Source organism: Haliotis cracherodii, unplaced genomic scaffold (assembly GCF_022045235.1).
Source record: "Haliotis cracherodii isolate W230 unplaced genomic scaffold, xgHalCrac1.p SCAF_18, whole genome shotgun sequence".
In the NCBI taxonomy this organism is placed as follows: domain Eukaryota; kingdom Metazoa; phylum Mollusca; class Gastropoda; order Lepetellida; family Haliotidae; genus Haliotis; species Haliotis cracherodii.
Genome location: NW_027266273.1, coordinates 5,458,058 through 5,478,023, shown reverse-complemented (window position 1 = coordinate 5,478,023; position 19,966 = coordinate 5,458,058). Strand labels below are relative to the sequence as shown.

The following is a 19,966-nucleotide window of genomic DNA, read 5'->3' as shown; positions in this document are numbered from 1 at the left end:
TCCGTGACATTGATATAATCATTGCAATGGGAAGTTGGCTTTTAAAATAAAAAAAATTTTATGTACAAATATTTTGAAACATTATGTTCAAAAACACAATTCTCTTATTTCCATAAGATTAATACCACCTAAAATATGGCTGCATATTTTATAAAAAAAAAGTATGGTTTACTCTCATCCAGATTATGCCATTGTCTCTAAAGTTACATGTGTCTCTGTTTAATGCCAATATTACTTACCATATATTTTTAGGTTGAACCAGTATGTATGTGATATCTGGTTAACTGTTTCGTACAGACTTAAAGTAACTGTAAATCATGCCATACAATATAGCCATCTGAAACTAACCTAGGGCCTTTTTTCAATCTTGTGTTCTAGCAATAGCCAAGGCATCTCGCTGATGTATTTCTGATCACGCATATTACCAGCTGTCACATCGTGACTGGATGCTACTCAGTGTTAGCCCATATTATCTGTCTAACGCACTACGTGTGATCTGACAACGTCACCTGTCTACAATATCACTTGAAACATAACTGCCCAACCCAGTTCTATTTCCTCGAGTAAATTAGAAGATAACATTCTTCAGAAAAGGCCAATTCTGTCACACGCGATATATTTTGGTAAACATGTTTTGGAAAAATCGGCTCTATAAGGAAATGGAATAATATCACGGAAGGTCAAGCTGACAGGGAGAATGCCCATGCTTATTTGGACAGGAGAAGTATCTCAATAAATCAATTGCTGGGGCAGTCATCAAAGTGGCCATAAAACCGCTTCTGCTGTGGTACTTTGTAAGCTTATCCTGCTAAACCCAATTATTTCTCACGATATATCCTACTGGTTTGGCTAATCCAGCTATTGATCCGTCTAGCAATATCGAGAAACAATTACTGGAGACGTTTTGCTGTTATCGGATTTGACTTTCAAGTGATTGCCCATTAATGAAAACAAGGGCCAATGGCTTAAATAAATCAGGTGGATCCGGAGTTAGTGGACACAGTCTAGTATTGATCTGTACATATTGTCAACGATTAAGGTTTGGCTAAAGATCTACTTGTTAAAAGCGTATTTTCTATCGGGATATATTCAGTTTTAAGAACTGATCCGAGGCGATTAAATGTCGATCACACTCTTTTGTTTGTAGTTTATTTCAAGAGGTTCATTGATAACCAATACGCAATGAAGGAATTATTGACGATTCGAGTTAATGACATTCTTAAGGGGTAGATCAGTCCACTAAACTGATTAGCTGGAACAAACTACCACCTCATAGGAGAGAGAGAGAGAGAGAGAGAGAGGGGGGGGGGGGGAGAGAGAGAGACAGAGAGAGAGAGAGAGAGAGAGAGGTTCTAATTATTAATTGATAATGATATGATGGTGATAAGCGTTTTGTTTTCATTTGATGAGCTTACTCGTCAAAGAATGATCAACTTCATTACGTCATATCATTTTGTGGTAAATATTTAGTTTTTCTTCTGAGGAAATGTGAATGAGATTCCACCGTGATGTCTTCAAATAATATTTTATTAGTTTTATACAGTTTGATTTTTTAATCAGCATCGGGTCTTTGTGCAATATTGTGTCCTGGTACGATAGGAATTGTGCAGTAATTCCGAAAACTAGCATGACCTTTTCCACAAGGTTATTTCCATCTCGGCAGCTTCCGAGTGCCACACTGTGATCTATACCACGCGTCTTTATGTTCAAAGACGGACGGGCATTCAAACAGCCGTTCAGTTAAAACTTCTTAAACCCCATCAAAGAGGTCCACCCACACTTTGCGAGTAGCGACAACATTGTATCCTTTACTTTATATTTTCTACCATAACGGAAGACCATGCCTGGAAGGAAGCTTCTGGCAATGACTGACCTTCTCGGAGGTGTAAAATGACCTGATAAAAAGCTGGATTTGTTTGACACCAGAGAATTATTTGATCTTTTCTCCAATTTCATGTTATTTTGTTTTCATGGGTCTCTCTCAGCTGTCGTTAGCAGGCACTGCAATGTAACGGTATTACCGTTACGTTTCGGGAAATATGGTTCTTTCACCTTTAGCAGAACCAACACGTCTGTTTGGGATTTCCGAGGCTACAGATAAATAACACACTGGAGTATCCAGGTCCATTTGGAGATAATTCGGGGATTTTATGCACCCTAGAAAGTTGTTATCGGGAAATCGAACACAACATTATCCCCAGTACTTTAGCATATTTCAGGAAATGAGGTCTCGCATAATATTGTGTTTAGCTCCTTTTTCGATGAAGTCATGAGTGTCACCGTTGTTAAACAATAATGACCAATATATATATATATATCAGTTCCAATGTCAGCTAATAGCTCAGACCGAATTAGTACCAAGCGTCACAGCCTGTAAGCTCCAGCTTACATTAATAGTGATTACACAGAGCGGCTTTGTGTGGCAGTGTTGTCAGTGTCCACCAATCTTTACCAACACCAATTTCATGTCCATGGGGGGGGGGGGGGGCATTAAGCTGACACGCCGTGATATAACTGGAATACTGTTAAAAGCGGCGTTAAACCCAACCCACTCACTCACTTGTGTCTATGGTTGATGAAACTCTGAAGTGTTTATGGTTTTTATTGATATCTTGATCTGACCATCGTGTAGAGAAGCGGTGAAAGTGGGGCTCCGTGGAGAACAGTATTTCAAAGTATTTACAGATAAATAGCTGCAATTTGTATAAATCGATGAAGTATTTTTAGGACGTTTGGCTTGATGACATGTTGTAGATATATACAGACTGTGACATGATATCCTCAAAGGTATCAGCTTATCATTCACTTCATATTCATAATATTATATGAGTGAGTTGGGCTTAACGCCGCTTTTAACAGTATTCCAGTTATATCACGGCGTGTCAGATTAATGTGGGAAGTCTCAGTGGTGCAAGTCTCAGACGTTTACCACTTCGGTGAAACCCACGAGCACGGGTATGGTGCTGACAAACCTAGAAACATAACCGGGTCCAACCGAGATTCGAACCCACAATCATAGGTTTCTGGCGTGCCCAAGGGACGCAACTCTACACAGCGAATCGCGGCGCTTTATACGACTGGGCAACCCGTGCCCCTTAATATTATATGGTATTATATGATATAAAATGTTAACGCCAGAGTATATCCAGTCTCGATTACCCACCGAAACACGTCCCAATGGGCGTGAAGGTCGAAATACGGGGGAAACATATATAAATGGGTCTCTGGAAATCAGTGATGACTTCAGGGGAAGCACCGGCAGCACCCGTCACTCACTCAATTTGCATGTAGGTTGGTTGGTTTGTTGTTTAACACCGCACTCAGCAATATTCCAGCTATATGGCGCCGCTCTGTAATAAATCGAGTCCGGACCAGACAATCCAGTGATTGATATCATGAGCATCGATCCACGTAATTGGGGTCGATGACATGCATCAACCAAGTCAGCGAACCTGACCACCCGATCCCGTTAGTCACCTCTTACGACAAGCATAGTCGCCTCCTACGACAAGCATAGTCGCCTTTTACATCAAGCGTGGGTTGCTGAAGAACTATTCTAACCCGGATCTTCACGGGTCCAGTTTGCATGTAATAAATGCAATATATGCCACTGTCTGTGTTACGTTAATGTATATCTTTTTCCGTACATGTATTTATCATAAGACTTATTTTACACCTTCGCTGCAACTGTTGAAGGTCTCTTCCGGAGAAAATACTTTTTGTGTCAATAATTGGCCAATCGCGTTAAGGCAGTCAAAAGTTTGCGGACGTCAGAGAAGACAGCCTGTCAGTAAGATGTTGAGCATGTCCGACTGGAACATGTTTTTCTTCATCTTCTCAAGCAGCATTTCTGTGTACGGTGATGTCCTGGAAGAGCCATCAGTTTAAGAGTTGCACAGTGCTGTCACTGCAATTGGCTATTTTTTTCTAAGTGAACATGCACGTTACATATCTACAAATCAAATCTGTGTCGTTATGTACAAAGCAGGTACCCGTTCCACAAAGCGATCTTAGTGCTACGACTGCCGTAAGTCAGTGTTTAAGAATGGGAGTTACGACCGACGTAGCGCAAGGATAGCTTTGTGGAACGGGGCCCATAGAACGTTTCGTAAAACATACCAACCTAAAAAGTTGTCTCGTTTGAAAACTTTTCGTACATAAAACGACTAGTGTAAATTTATGCACGCTGATTGGCTTCATCTATTGAGTGTTTTGATTCAGTATTTAAGCACATTTGTCGCAGGCGCGTGGCATGGGGAGAAAAAACGGTAAGCTGGTTTAAGTTTGGCGAATCCAAGAGAGCTAAGTGACACTGAGAATCCTCTGTGCAGGACTGGGAAATATCCCGGTTGCTGAGTGTTCATGCGACAGGTTTTTGTGCCGTGTTTTAGAGAAAGGCCGATAATGAAATAACCAAGTTGCAACACGCATCTTCAAACAGGAGCTAACGGAAATAAGAATGAAAAAAGGAGAGACATTTACAAAAAGGTTAAAAATATTAAGTGGACGAGTTTGGCTGTGTTTTGGACACGCTTTCATTAGTAAAAGTACGCTTTTAGCTAATTTGTGAAGTGACAGTTTTATATCCACTGAAATTTGAGACGGTTTTTTTTCTGGCAATATAAAAGGCATTATAATCAGGAGGCCATGGTACTACTGGTGAGAAATGCACTTTGACTGAGACTAATAAGAGAATATAATTCGAAATATATATGACCCCATCTTTATGGGACTGAAAGATTTGCTAAGTTTAGTTAGTTTATGTTTCGAAGCACACGTTTTAGCTCACCAAGAGAGAACATAACGCTCAGATTGGAGTATAAATGCCCCATGGCAAAACAACATAAAGTCAAGGGAAATTTTTAAAAACAAAATTAGAATTTCAAATAAGATTGTCGTATTTAAACTCAGTTCCTCCTTGTGGCCTCCCTATTAATTGTTGGTTGGTTTGTTGTTTAACGCCGCTCTCAGCAATATTACAGCTATTTGACGGCGGTCTGTAAATAATCGAGTCTGGACTAGACAATCCAGTGATTGACATCATGAGCATCGATCCACGCAATTGGGATCAATGACATGCATCAACCAAGTCGGCGAGCCTGACCACCCGATCCCGTTAGTCGCCTTTTACAAGCATAGTCGCCTATTACGGCAAGCATGGGTTGCTGAAGACCTATTCTACCCCGGAATCTTCACGGGTCCCTATTAATTGTAAAAGGTAAAGGAAAGACAGACAGACACTTTATTTCAGTTACAGGCCGTCGGCCCATTATACATTAATATAGCATGATAAATCACGCATGCTCGAGTAAAATACATATAGCAATTTCATTCATGACATGTGTTAATTTTATTAGAGGTGGATATTAAGTGTAATATGGTGATAGTTGCATTTCTTAAGATATACATATTTAGATATACCAGTATGCGAGTAATTAAGACAGACACACCAACAGTTTTTTTCTGATCAATTTTTTTTCCTGATGGACGCTGGCGTAATGTAAGCATTACTTTACTACACATTTAAACTGGAATAAAAAAAAATGCTAAAACCAGACCACAGTTTGAATTATGAGACTTTTTGCCTTCTTACACGAACCACCTCCCTATCTATCCTTGACTGACCTTTAAAGTCACATTATCGCAGAATTAAACTCGTTTTACTCGGCCATCTGACAAATTGATCATGGACGAGGGATGCGATGTTGTCACTCTACCATTTTCATAAACCCCTTGCGCATACCTCACACGCAAAGCACGCTTTCAGCACGAGCGGAGAGCCCCAACCATGTATAGTTTAAATAGGTATCAGCGGCCGTGTGGGTTATGTATGGATTTGCTTCTCTCGGTGGGACTCGATTGCCAGAACATCGCCTACAGCGATTTGTGATTGATATCGACGTGTTTACATAATCACTCAAAAGGGCAATAAGTAATGAAATAATCGTATCATTATTCTAAATCGATAGACGAGTAGACTGGGACGATGCTTTCGGGACCGTCTAAGAACAGCCTTGTTGCACTCGTGTGATTTCTGATCGTCGTCAGACAGTTCGCTGCTTTCTTGGAAACTTGGTAGATTTTGATCTGAAATGAATTATTTATTTCCTCTACAAGTGTGTCAATAGCTGCTTAAACTTTATGGATTACTCGAGGAGCGTAGAAATCGGATCTTTTTAAACTATTCCATGGCGTGACCTATTGGGGAAGATGTCTGTTGCATCCATGTCACACGTTTCATTAACAACTGCCACAAAATCTTTAATAATGTAACTTTGATGTCATTACACTCGCTTTCACATAGCCGTTTAATTTCACTTTTTCCGTAACAAGAAAGTAATTAAAAAAAGACAACGATTTTAACTTTGAAAGCGGTATAGATTTTTTTGCGGCTGAAACCAGGTCAATGACCAGAGCCTGTTCCACACACTGATCTGAGCCCGACGTCCGACTGTCAGCATTGTCAATGCAAGATTATAGGAGTAGCGATAAGACTGCTTTGTGGAACGGGGCCGTTGGGATTTGTTAAATAGTGTAGCCCTGGACCTATTTATGTCTTCCTTTTCCCAGTAGGGATATTCTTGTATCGGAAGCGTATAGCAATACATCATATATTCCCTTAACCGATTTAACATTCAGTACCCAGGGATGACGAGACCTGGGAAGCAACCTACACCAATGTAGCTTCATTCAAAAATACATCTCTCATTGGCGAGTTTGCAAGAAATAAGAACGTTATTCAACTAATTGGTTTGGTTTGGTTTGTTTGTTGTTTAACACCGTTCTTAGCTATTTTGCAGCTATATGACGGAGGTCTGTAAATAACCAGGTCTGGACCAGACAATCCTGTGGTTTACATCATGAGCATCGATCTACGCAATTGGGATAGTAATAAAACTGAAATTATGTGATGGTTAACGTTTTAATCCCAGATTCGTCCTAGTTATCATCCATCAGCTTGTCGTGTCAGCACCATGCCCGTTCTGGTGTTCACCAATGTGGAGAACCTCTGTTTCCTGTATCACTTCGGGCTTACCCCCTACACCAAGATGACACGCCGTGCTATAACAGAATACTGTTTAATGCGGCGGAAGAACTCTCTCACTCTCTCACTACTTCGATGATGTGGTGTGCTGCTCATTGTTACGACCATGTTTACATTAGAATCGATAACACATTGCAGACTCCAAGAAAAAATATGATTCGTCGCCATAAGTTTTTAGTGTGTAGAGATTACACAAACCTTCACACAGAAATATCTCGAATCGAATCTTGGTTGTATTTGCGTTGCGCCACTTCTATGATAAAAACGAATTCTTTTACGATATATTCTTTATGGATCTATTAATAAAACAAAGGCCAAGTTGGAATTACTGTTTTAGTTGGGGCGAGGAAATAATAACAGTGTTGTGGAGTTCGCATTTTCCATAAAGAATTAAAATAAAGAATACAGAATCTTTGAAATCTCGTTTTGCACGCTTGCGGCTTCGCTTGAAGTAGGGGAGAAAACCCGTGCAATATTGAAGTTGTACAGTTGTACTGCACGGAATATTTTACTACCACTTCAATTAATATGGCGAAGCGCACCAATATTTGAATTTGATTGGCATTTTACCTCAATGCCATATTGTAGTGTGCATCCACCCGTGAAGGCTCGGGTAGAATAGGTCTTCAGCAACCCATGCTTGTCGTAAAAGGCGACTAACGGGATCGTGTGGTCAGGCTGGCTGACTTGTTTGATGCATGTCATCGTATCTCAATTGCGTGGATCGATGCTCATGACATCAATCACTGGATTGTCTGGTCCAGACTAGATTTTTTACAGACCGCCGTCATATAGCTGAAATATTCGTGAGTGCGGCGTTAAACAACACACAAACAAACAAAGAAAACTGGACATCCATTGAAAATATCTAAAAATTCATTCGGATTTAAGTGTGTTATCTGGTCGCCTTTCAAGCATTTTTATGTTAATGCCCGGGTTAATGGAGGATGCACAACGTCGTATTTCTTTTGTGATAACGTGAAGCATGTACACTACCGGAAAGGTGATCATTTCAAATGTAGAAAGTAATATCTTAAATACCAAACCTTGATTTCAGATATGTGTTTTATGACAAATCACCATATTTTCATATCATCAGCCATCTGCATTGAAATATCAGGTTAGTATTTACATTCATTAGTATTTTGCATACATTTAACTTACTAAACATTCGTTAGGGAGATTTTCAGTCAGTTTCTCTCACACCCTTATCGTAGACTGACATTTAGTCTCGGAAATGTTTTTAAGAAATTAAATCTTTATAAAATTATCTTTTAAAATACAATACAAAATAATAATCAGAGAACCTCATATTTTTTAGAAAATTAACATATCTAGACTTGCCAATTATTGTAGACTTGGAATTTTTCTGATATTGTGTAACAGGGTCTGTTTGAAAGATTTAACTCACTCGCTGTGAAAGTCTGCCGAACTTATCCCTGTCTCAAACCCCGTGGCGCAACACGTATAACTGTAAGCGCTCATAAAATCAGTGTATCACCCGCCCGTGCTGGACTCGCTCAGCACAATCAGACATGCGGTATGTCAGTGTAACCATGAAGATGAGACTGAGGGTTTCACCATGATGTAGCTGCAGCAAGCCCTCACTAAACCCGACCGTGGCCGTGCGTGTTGGTTCCACCAGAGTGGTACAGACCAGACCTGCTATAATTTAGACTTTCAAAAATTGCTGAAAATTAGTGAAAAGACTTATTTATTGTGATATTGTAAACCATGATATATCTGCAGGAGCAAGAGATAACCCTGTAATTCCTACTGAAAGGATTTAGACACCATACACATTATGTTGTCTTCTTTTAATGGGAATACGTGTCGATATACAGTACACACTTCTTTCGGACGATTCCCTGCATCTGTACAGAGGGCGTTCATTGGGTAGAAATGACTCGTTAATCCAGACATGTGCTCACGGTTTCGCTTGGTATGAAATTACCGTATCAAGGTTTTTTTTATTGGGACTAGGGGAGACCAAAGTAGGCATAAATATCATTCTTGCCTCCCACCGCGTTAGTACACACTTTTGTACTGGGTTGTTTTCTTGAGTTTTATCCCACCAATGGTACCTACATGACGGTGTGAAGTGAGTGACATGGCATCATAGTGTTTATCATCACTAAGCCATAGGTTTGCCTGTATGTTGTTTAACCCTGCTCTCAGCTGTATTCCAGCTATATGACAATGGAATGTATATAAACAAGACAGTATCAGACAATCCATGGACAATGATGGATATTGTGAGCAACGGTGCGTCGGGGCACGTTGTAGTCAGCAGTCAATCAAGTCTCCGATCCCGACCACGATCCACGGCGTTTTAACCCGAATCACCACACTAAAAAAAGAATACAATAAATACTATAACCAAATAAATATGAAACCTTAAAACATACGTGCGTCACTCAACAGCCACGCCTTAAGGCTGTTTGATGATGGTCAGATCAATGATGAGTCTGTCAGTGGTGTCGCGTGTGCCAATGTTTACGCCTTGTCCGGCAAATACCTGATTGTGGCCCTTGATTCTCAATGATTTCTTATAGAAGTGTCACTGATCGGTTTAGCACCAGAAACACATCCTCTTTAGCATCGTGTATGTCGCATTACATGGTGATCTTTCTTCTTGCATCGCCAACTCAGTTAGTGGTAAGTTAATACATATAGCGATCGTAATAACTCGCTTTCAGAAACTTGAATTAATTGTATGGTCATCCGTGTAAATACAGTCAAGATACAACTTGGCAGATAATTCTGATTTCTGAAGCATCTGTAACCATGTGGTGTCTCCTGTAAGCAAGGGACTTTGTTCGAAATGTGCTTCTGTTCCCCCAGAAGTAAATGGGTATCCGGTAGGACGAGATCACTGGCAGCTAGGGTTCATACTCCTCAGGGAGCTGAGAATGAAAAGTGACAGCACACTTATCCTTTTCCTGGGTAAATAATGTTGACTTTGAGAGGATTTGGGGCATTATTATTAATTATCATCATCATCATCATTATTATTAGTAGTAGTATTAGTAGTAGTAGTAGTATTAGTAGTAGTAGTAGTAGTAGTAGTAGTAGTAGAATAGTGCTTCTAACTATCGTTGCTAAGAAGATTTAAGGCCTATAGTAGTAGTAGTAGTAGTAGTAGTAGTAGCAGTAGAATTTTGCTTCTAACTATCGTTGCTAAGAAGATTTAAGGTCTATAGTAGTAGTAGTAGTAGTAGTAGAATAGTGCTTCTAACTGTCGTTGCTAAGAAGGTTTAAGGCCTATAGTAGTAGTAGTAGGATAGTGCTTCTAACTATCGTTGCTAAGAAGATTTAAGGCCTATAGTAGTAGTAGTAGTAGTAGTAGTAGTAGTAGAATAGTGCTTCTAACTATCGTTGCTAAGAAGGTTTAAGGCCTATAGTAGTAGTAGTAGGATAGTGCTTCTAACTATCGTTGCTAAGAAGATTTAAGGCCTATAGTAGTAGTAGTAGTAGTAGTAGTAGTAGTAGTAGTAGTAGAATAGTGCTTCTAACTATCGTTGCTAAGAAGATTTAAGGTCTATAGTAGTAGTAGTAGTAGTAGTAGTAGTAGTAGTAGTAGTAGTAGAATAGTGCTTCTAACTATCGTTGCTAAGAAGATTTAAGGCCTATAAAAGAGTGTTTATATCGATCACAAGGATTACTGTCAATATATATAATAAGTAATGACATGTGATGAGATGAAAATACTATCTTATACCAAGACTACATTGACTACAGCGTTAATAGTAAAACGTTAACGGAGGGGCATATTTTGCTTGTTTTTAAACGCGACAGTCTGGGCCGCGGTTTCGTGCCAGTGTTTGCCATTTATTGACAGAATGTTATCGGTGGAACTTCAACACAAATCGATTGTGTATCATCATTTGTGACATTTGGAATCGTATATTGACACAATGGTTGAATAGTGAGCAAAAAGTATGATTCTACAGAATGTTATCGGTGGAACTTCAACACAAATCGATTGTGTATCATCATGTGTGACATTTGGAATCGTATATTGACACAATGGTTGAATAGTGCGCAAAAAGTATGATTCTCCCTTTCCAATTTTGAAACACTTTACAACTATCATTCGAGGAAAATGCGGCGTCGCAAAGAGTTTTGCTTCAAGTACTTGTTCAACTGAGCAAAGAGAAATCTCTGAAGAAGGTGTTGTCATTTCACCATTTTCATTTGTGTATTTCCAAAATATTTCCGCGAACAAATATGTCACGCGTGACAACGATTGACAAGCAGTAACGAAGTTTCCTGGACGGATTTCGATGAAGTGTTTTCAAAAGAATCTCGATTCTCAGGAGAAGCATCGATGTTTCTCTCATGGGTTTTTTTCTCTTGGAAAGAGCAAATACGAGCGTTTCATAATGCCAGGCTCCTTGTGGATAAGTGGTGTGTATCTTTAATGGCTGGGAAATAGTGAGGTGTGAATGGGAGGGGATGGGAGGTGGGGGATGCAACAAAAGTAGAATACCTGGAGAAATTATACAAGATGTTTGAATTAAGCAGTTTTCTGGGATGTCTACCATTTTAACTTTTACCGGGCCAAGTGGCCAAAGCGTTCGCTCGTCACGCCGAGGTCCCGGGTTCGATTCCCCACATGTGTACAATGTGTGAAGCCCATTTCTGGTGTCCCCCGTAGTGATATTACTGGAATATTGCTAAAAGTGGCGTAAAACCATACGCACTCACTCACTTTAACTTTTTCCCTGTGGTGATACCGGGATAGTATTAGTCCCCAGTGTGTGTGGTGAGTCAGACTCGGGGACTTGGATTGTCGATTTCATTGTACCCCGACGTCATGGGACATTGCTCATACTATCAAACACTGGTTTGTCTAGACTTGATTATATTCACTGACCGATACAGCGGATATTCTGCTGACTGATAGGTTAGACAACACCAAAGTTTTTTTCTCTTACTTCCGTAGGCGAACTATTTACATTTCACAATTTTTAACAGTAACCCTTATGCTTCAAGACCAATGCCGAAAACATTTAACATTATGATGTCTGTGGATAGACTAGACCCTGGACAGTAATGGAGAAAACAGTCAAAAAGGTATATATATTATATATTTTTAGTGGGCCGAAGTGTGCGCGAAAAGTTGCTCAATTCCAAATACATTTTTGAGATCCTCAGGGTGTACCTGCGAAGATCCGGGGTAGAACAGGTCTTCAGGAACCCATGCTTGCCGTAACAGGCGACTGACGGGATCGGATGGTCAGGCTCGCTGATTTGGTTGAAGCATGTCATCGTATCCAAATTGTATGGATCGATGATCATGACATCAATCACTGGATTGTCTGGTCCAGACTTGATTATTTACAGACGCCGTCATGTAGCTGGAATTTTGCTGAGTGCGTCGTAAAACAACCAACCTCTATGACTTCATACTGGAAACTAGTATTTAAACCTATTGGCAGGGATTCATCACGTATTCCCGATATGGTCCCAATATTCATTTTTGTGGACAAACCCCAGACTGTGGGATGTACCTACAAGGTAGACATCAGCCATCTAATTACGACACTATTAGAGTACATTCACACCTATTCCTTGCGTGTCGTGTTCAGATTACAGATTAAACTTTAACATCATCATGGGGACCTAATCAACAGACCCCTCCCGCGCCGTCATCGGGTTGAAGACATGCATCAGATTCACATAGAGATAACCACTGATAACCCAGCAGTCGGTGACTGTTTAATCTTACAATTATTGAGGAAGCGGGGAGAAGAGCAAGGTCAATTGATGCTGACGCCAAATGGCGAATCGTAATGGGTACATAATCTCTACATTAACAGTTGAATATAACGGGATGTAAAATAGTTTATAAACTGACGGACAAAAGAAAGTGGGCACACTTGAAACCAAAACATTACAAACGTTATTAAAACGTAACTTGACGTTTGTTTGTTTGTTTGCTGTTTTACGCCGATATTCAAGCTTTATGACGGCGGTCTGTAAATAATCGAGTCTGGACCAGATAATCCAGTGACTGACATCATGAGCATCGATCCAAGCAATTGGGACCGATGACATGCATCAACCAAGTGAGCGAGCCTGACTACCCGATTTCCGTTAGTCGCCTTTTACGACAAGCATAGTCACCTTTTACGGCAAACATGGGTTGCTGAAGATCTATTTTACCCCTGGGACTTCACGTAAAAACAGAAGTTTGATACCCGTAACAAATACATCACCGCCGAAAAAACATGTCTTGTTTGTTTTATTTTAGCCACCATAAAACACGGGAATATACCTTCTTTTGTCCGGTAGTATAAATCATGAGCCATGCAGCAGATTTGCAGAAAGCGATAATAATGGCTGCCGCCAATGTTTACTTTTTCAACGATTTTTTAGCGACTTTATAAATATCACAGCCGATGTTTTGATTTTGTTTGTTTGTTTGTCGTTTAACGCCCCAGACAGCAATATTCCAGGTATATAACGGCGGTCTGAAAATAATCGACTATGGATCAGGCAATCCAGTGATTGACATCATGAGAATCGATCAACGCAATTGGGATTCGATGACATGCATCAACCAAGTCAGCGAGCCTGACCACCCGATCCCGTTAGTCTTCTCTTACGACAAGCATGGGTTGCTGAAGACCTATTCTATCTTCACGGGTCCCGCTGTTTTGAAAGTCTCCTTTTATAAGATTAGTGCGTGGAACACACGTCCACTGTGTACTCTACTGCTGCCCTCAAGGGTACATACAGTATCGCATATTCACCGAAAGTTATGCGATCTGTTATAAAACAATTTAACAAATTCACAGATGTTTTAGCATATATTAAACTTTATGGAAACTGTTGACGTGAATATAATTTGTCATAATGTCCCGTGGACATGAATTAGGAGCACATATTTCATTAAATAGAACGATATTAATATAAAGGGAAATATCAAAATTGTATATTATTTCAATAACGGAATGCAACACGGTCATACAACTATCTGGGTCAGTGTGTCGTTATAATCAATATCAAAGCTTAATAATTGCGATATTTCTACAGTTATGCTGACATAGTTTGTAGAATGAGCGTATGAAGGTTGCTCAGCCATTTAGGCGCCGCAACCATTCGCAACAAGAAGTTAGATATTGTGTGCGTGTAGTGTGTGAGTGAGTTTGAGTTACGCCTCTTTAAGCATTTTTCCAGTTATATCACGGCGTGTAAGCTTAATGTGAGAGGAGAACCTGAAGTAATGCAGGTATTAGACGTTTACCACTGGGTTGAAACCAACGAGCACGGGTTTGGTGCTGACAAACCTAAGGGGCGCAACTCTGCACAAAGAATTGCGGCGCCTAAGACAACAGGAGCCCAATCTTCAAAGCAATCTTAGCGCGGTAATCGTCACTCCCTTATGCTTACGATTGTCGTACGCTAAAGTCACTTTGTGGAACGGGCCCTGAAGTTTGAAACGAGTAAAGCAAAAACCACAGAGTATAGTAAAGAGTCTTTCTTAATTGTGGAAGCAAGAATTTATACTTGCATAAGACCAGGACATCAATCATTCATGATATTTGTATCCCAGCCAATCACCATTGAAACACGTTTACACTTCACCTCTGCCCCCGTAACTCTCCTCTGCCTGCCCCCTGATGCCCCAAGGGGAAAGGCTAATTTACACATGCTTATTAAGAAGTAATGATCTAAGCCTGTTTACTATGGGATACATTCGACCGGGCACCACTGTAACCTGGGGAAGTGGAATAGTCATATCAATTGGAGTTGCCCAATCAGGTCTCTACCTCCCTTGAGCATAGTGTGACACACTAAATATCTTCGGAGCACCACACCATAAAATGCGTCCCTGCTCTGGCCAATGTTAACCTTTAAGCGTATGTAATTCGGTGGCAGAAAGTAATACTTGCCCCAACTATCCATTGTGGTGCGGGTTGGGTTGTATGCGTTAGCTGTTGCAGGGCCCCTTCAAAGTCCGATGCTCTAAATTTAATGTGAGAATTCGATATGAATTGTTCAAGGTTTTCCTGCGTCAGCACTATTTGCAGTTGAACAATCCCAGCAATCTGGGCAAGTGTATGCCTTCAAAGGAAACATAGCGTGATAATCTATAAACTTGATTGGAGTGGAAAATAATTTGCCTTTGTTGCCAAATGTGTGTCTGCCAGACTGTGGACTTATGGGTGTGGGATGTCTGTGAATCAGCAGCTAGAACGACCATGAGCATCGCGGGGCCTACTTTCTCGAAGCTTTCTTATGGAACAGACATTCTGACGGCAAAGAAAGAAGTTCTATGAGGGATTTCGGGGAATGGTCGAATGAGTGGTGGCTTGAAAAGTGGTGTGTTTAAACAGTATGAATAATGGTACAGGGCTCGGTGTAACCACATAATATTTGATATCGACCGTCTACGAGGCCAACTGTAACTGTTTCAAGTTGTCATGATTCTGTTCCAAGTTGTCGAGGGAGGGTTTCTATGCTACCTAAAGTACATCTCCGTTCTAAAAGATAGTTCATCAGATAATAGCCTTCTTCATGAATAATTCAAGTCAGATTGAAGTTGTGATTATCCCGGACGCAACCACAACGAATAACTCAAACAAGTCCTTTGTTTTGATTGATTGTGATAAAGAAAAATGCCATCTAAAAAAAGGATGTGCGCGATCTAGGTTCTGAATGATAGGACACAGAGCGATTTTGATCATTGTCTTCAGAAAGCTGATCCACTTGTGATAACAGGCCTCATTGGTTGTGCGGTGACTGGGAACAAGAGTGGATCTTCTGGATATATAATGTGCATTCTCATGCATTAGTGGATACTCTCATAGATTAGGCGATTATCAGTCAAGATTCTTTGTGGATTTCCATACTAAGATTCGGGGCTCGTGGGCCTCTTGCTGTAAGACTGTTGCTGCATCAACGTATCAAGATATTTAGGTTGTTCACAAAGACTTAGAACAACCCTATGTCGTTGGATATATTCCATTATTGGCGCTCATCAACAGGATCAGAAGCGTGTGGTTTCCTCTGTATCTGTGAACACTTGGAACACTGTGGCATATATTCGATATAGAAGATATGCTTCATATGAGCTTTTGGATGAAAACCTGTGATAAGCGGTAGATGAATGGCAACAAGCTTTTTGGAGTATTCCGATGTAGGCTTCACTTCAGCGTCTTATCGTAAGAAAGCTTATAGCGTGATGGAGTCGTTGCATGCAATCTTGGGTTAATTGGTGGAAACCGTTTCTCTCTCTGTGTGTGTGCACTTATTTGAAAGTGTAGTTCTTTGCACCTAAATCCTCTTGTGATTGCAAAATGGGAGTTGTTATTTGAACACGGATGTTTGGTTTATCACGACTAGCGGATGCATCTCCTCATTAAGATTCTAAAAGTGTGCCATTTAATGTGCTGGGACCGTTGAACGAGGAACAGCTTGTATTTTTCACGTGAAGTGTTATCAGCTGCCACATAGCGAAAAAGGTAAATTGACTTGAGTAGTCTGGAGTTTCTGACACCCACAGATTAGACTGAAACACCTGAGAAATAACAACCTGTACTTCAAAGAGGGGTCGATTATCTGGAGCACTCACACTTCCCAAACTGTTGTGATGCAATCTTCGATGTTGCTACCTTCCATATTGGGCTCTCTTTGAGGACGTTTATCTGCTTCGTGGACTTTCTAACACGAAGACGACAAGTGTTTGACTACTATCGACCAGGAAACTGTAGGGTGACGAGACGCGCTTGAGTTGCCACGCATTGATTTACCTCCCAGCCAAGTTGACTCACTTGACAAGCTGGGCTGACGATAACTCATGGGAACTGAATTTTCCAGAGCTAACCTGCTTTACTGATCGCGGGTGTGTTAGCTTACTTTGTGTGGAACATATACTACGGCATCATTAGTCGGACTCTGTTGGGCTCAACGTGATCAATGGCCTAATTTCAAATGCGAAACCGTGATTAGAAATCCAATATATTAAAAAAGACGAAAAAACGGTTTTCAAATGCACAAGAAACTACTAACACCTATGAGTAATGATGCCTTGTATCTCAAATCGATTCTGACAATAGATTCTTGGTTAATTTAAGCTTCTGAACGCTAGATCACCTTGCCTTTTAAGAACAACAAACACCCCAGCCGGAGTGTATGCTTTTGAGCTGCAGAATAAGTGTTCAGGGCAATCATTCTTTTGAGACTAATTAAGAATAAAGTGATGTGCTGAATGAGATGTACTGACTGATATCTCGGTTCTCAGAGACAGGGATGGGTGGATATTCTTTGGAGCATCGATAGTGCGAATCCCGTTTTGGTAATTAACACTACTCGTGCTGCGTAAATAACGGAACTGACTCTTCATGAACCACTCCACCAGCGGAAGTCAATAAACATCGATCACGATAACGTACAAGTGTTCATCTGAGTTGTCTCCCTTTGATCAAGTGCTCAGCAAGACCCCAACCCAACGGGCCCAGAAAGATACCATTGAAAGCAAACTAGAATGTACAAATGCATGAATTACAGCATTGCTTATTGACGCGACGGATTGATGATTGTATTGAATATTCTTAAATTGTCATTGGACAAGTAAAGGGCATCACATTTTTGTGGACGTATCGGTGATGAGAGATTCCATCTCTGATGCTAATATGAACAGAGAACCTGGGTATGTTCCAACCAAGCTGAGGAACCACGTGAAATAGTTACCTGATCTCACGGGACAGAAAGGATGATAAAATATGTAGATGATCGTGTCGTTCCTTGCAAAACCACTCAATCCCCAGGACACGCGTGATAGATTTATTCATCAGTTGACACGGGTCGTCACTCATAAACAGTACTAGTTCTTCCAATATGTATTTGTGACAAATACAGTGTCACTTCTTCACAGGGAGAGATTCGTCAGCTAATCTGAAACCGTTGACCTTGACACTCACCTTCAGGGTCCTGACTTCTCTCAAGCAACATTTTCAGATCATAAATAACCACACACTAGGACTCCGGTGTGCAATCAACCCATCAATCTTTGCATTGTGACTTAAGTCTTTGATGACGGCAACGACCGGGGCAACAACATACCAAATAAGGAAATGTGTTAATACGGATTGATACAAGGATTAGCGATTAGAAGGCATTGTCAAACTCTAAGAAGCAGAGTTCTCTCCCCTTCAGAAGAGCTCTTCTATGCCAAAGACAAAGGCGTATACCCATGAGGAAAGTGTTTGCCAGCATCATTCATAATAAAACAGTTATCTATCCGTGTCTATTGTCAGTTTTAATGTCTTTGTGGTTGACAGACTTGAACAAGTTTGCTGATATTGATTAATCAATCTATACAGTGAATAATAAAGACTTGGGAACCACAGCTGGTGGCAATTGCAGGGCGCTGCTACTTTTGAAAGTCTTAATCTAAAGTTATCAGATGGACAGCCTGATCTGTTAGTAGTGACACTTTGGATATATGTTGCATGATCTTCATCAATGGAGGAAGACTATGCTGAAAGCGATGTGGGCGAAGGAGTAAGTACATAAATAGCTTCTGTCATGTTCTCCAATACATCCGGCCCGCGCTCTGACAAACCTTCGAAAAAGCGGGACCCACGACAGCAGATTAACGGGACGTCGATATCGTTTGAGGTAACGTGCACGTGCAATTTGGTCGCACGATGATCACGCGCTCACAGATCACAAAGTCAACACGGTGAGAAGTCCGAATTCACGCTCACGTTGTGCACGTGTATCACAATCGTTAGTAACATATAATAAATGAACACACAGCGGCTCTTTTCACTCTTAAGCCCGGGAAATTCAGCATTTGACCAATGGCTTGATGGTTTTCTCTTTAGTAGGGTTGTCTCTGTTTCACGCATGCGTAGATTAGCAATATTTATTTGCCAATAAGCCGATATTTATTCACGCTAAATGTTAGAATCGTGACGAAGTTACTAGTCGTTTAGTACTTAAGTCTATTAATAATTCACGTAATAGTATGAAGACATTGTGGAAATGAAAAATGTTGCCGAGCTATAGCTGCCGTTTCATTGGTCTCCGTAGCCAACGACTTGTGTCAATCGATCTGTTTGACTTTTGTAATAGTTCAGGGTTTTTAGTTAATATAAGTTCAGTGCATGAGGCGGGCGTATACCGGTGGGATGTAGTATCAAACGCGAATGGCGTTGCGATGTATTTCGTATTCTTTTGTTGTATATTATTTCACATTTTAAATCATTTGACATACAAATCAGTATTACGTATGAAACTACTGCGTTCATACATTGATACCAATTCGGTTGCTTTCTTTGTGCAGGTTACTATTTCATGTATATAGGTTTCATGTAGCTGGTCCCGTGTACTGTATTTGCCAAAATGTTTCATGCAACTGGCTCCATGTTTCATGGCTGCTGTACTGTTTCATGTAACTGGTCCCATGTTTCGTGTCTGCCAAAATGTTTCATGCAACTGGGTCTATGTTTCGTGGCTGCTGTACTGTTTCATGTAACTGGTCCCATGTTTCGTATCTGCCAAAATGTTTCATGCAACTGGGTACATGTTTCATGGCTGCTGTACTGTTTCATGTAACTGGTCCCATGTTTCGTTTCTGCCGAAATGTTTCATGCAACTGGCTCCATGTTTCATCGCTGCTGTACTGTTTCATGTAACTGGTCCCATGTTTCGTATCTGCCAAAATGTTTCATGCAACTGGGTACATGTTTCATGGCTGCTGTGCTGTTTCATGTAACTGGTCCCATGTTTCGTGTCTGCCAAAATGTTTCATGCAACTGGGTCTATGTTTCGTGGCTGCTGTACTGTTTCATGTAACTGGTCCCATGTTTCGTATCTGCCAAAATGTTTCATGCAACTCGGTACATGTTTCATCGCTGCTGTACTGTTTCATGTAACTGGTCCCATGTTTCGTGTCTGCCA

At 40.6% G+C, this 19,966-nt stretch overlaps 1 protein-coding gene across 10 annotated transcripts in view; it reads left to right on the top strand.

Moving 5' to 3' along the window:
- LOC139465697 (dipeptidyl peptidase 4-like) overlaps positions 1-19,966 on the top strand; it is a 547,041-nt gene that overhangs the window by 321,949 nt on the left and 205,126 nt on the right. Inside the window, exon 1 of one of the 10 annotated variants that reach the window (XM_071247498.1) lies at positions 18,370-18,562. The exons of the other annotated variants lie outside the window; for them this stretch is intronic. Within the exon in view, the coding sequence (XP_071103599.1) occupies positions 18,524-18,562 (39 nt within the window). The 5' untranslated portion in view covers positions 18,370-18,523. Of the gene's footprint in view, positions 1-18,369; positions 18,563-19,966 lie in introns of those variants that run through there. 10 annotated transcript variants of the gene reach the window in all.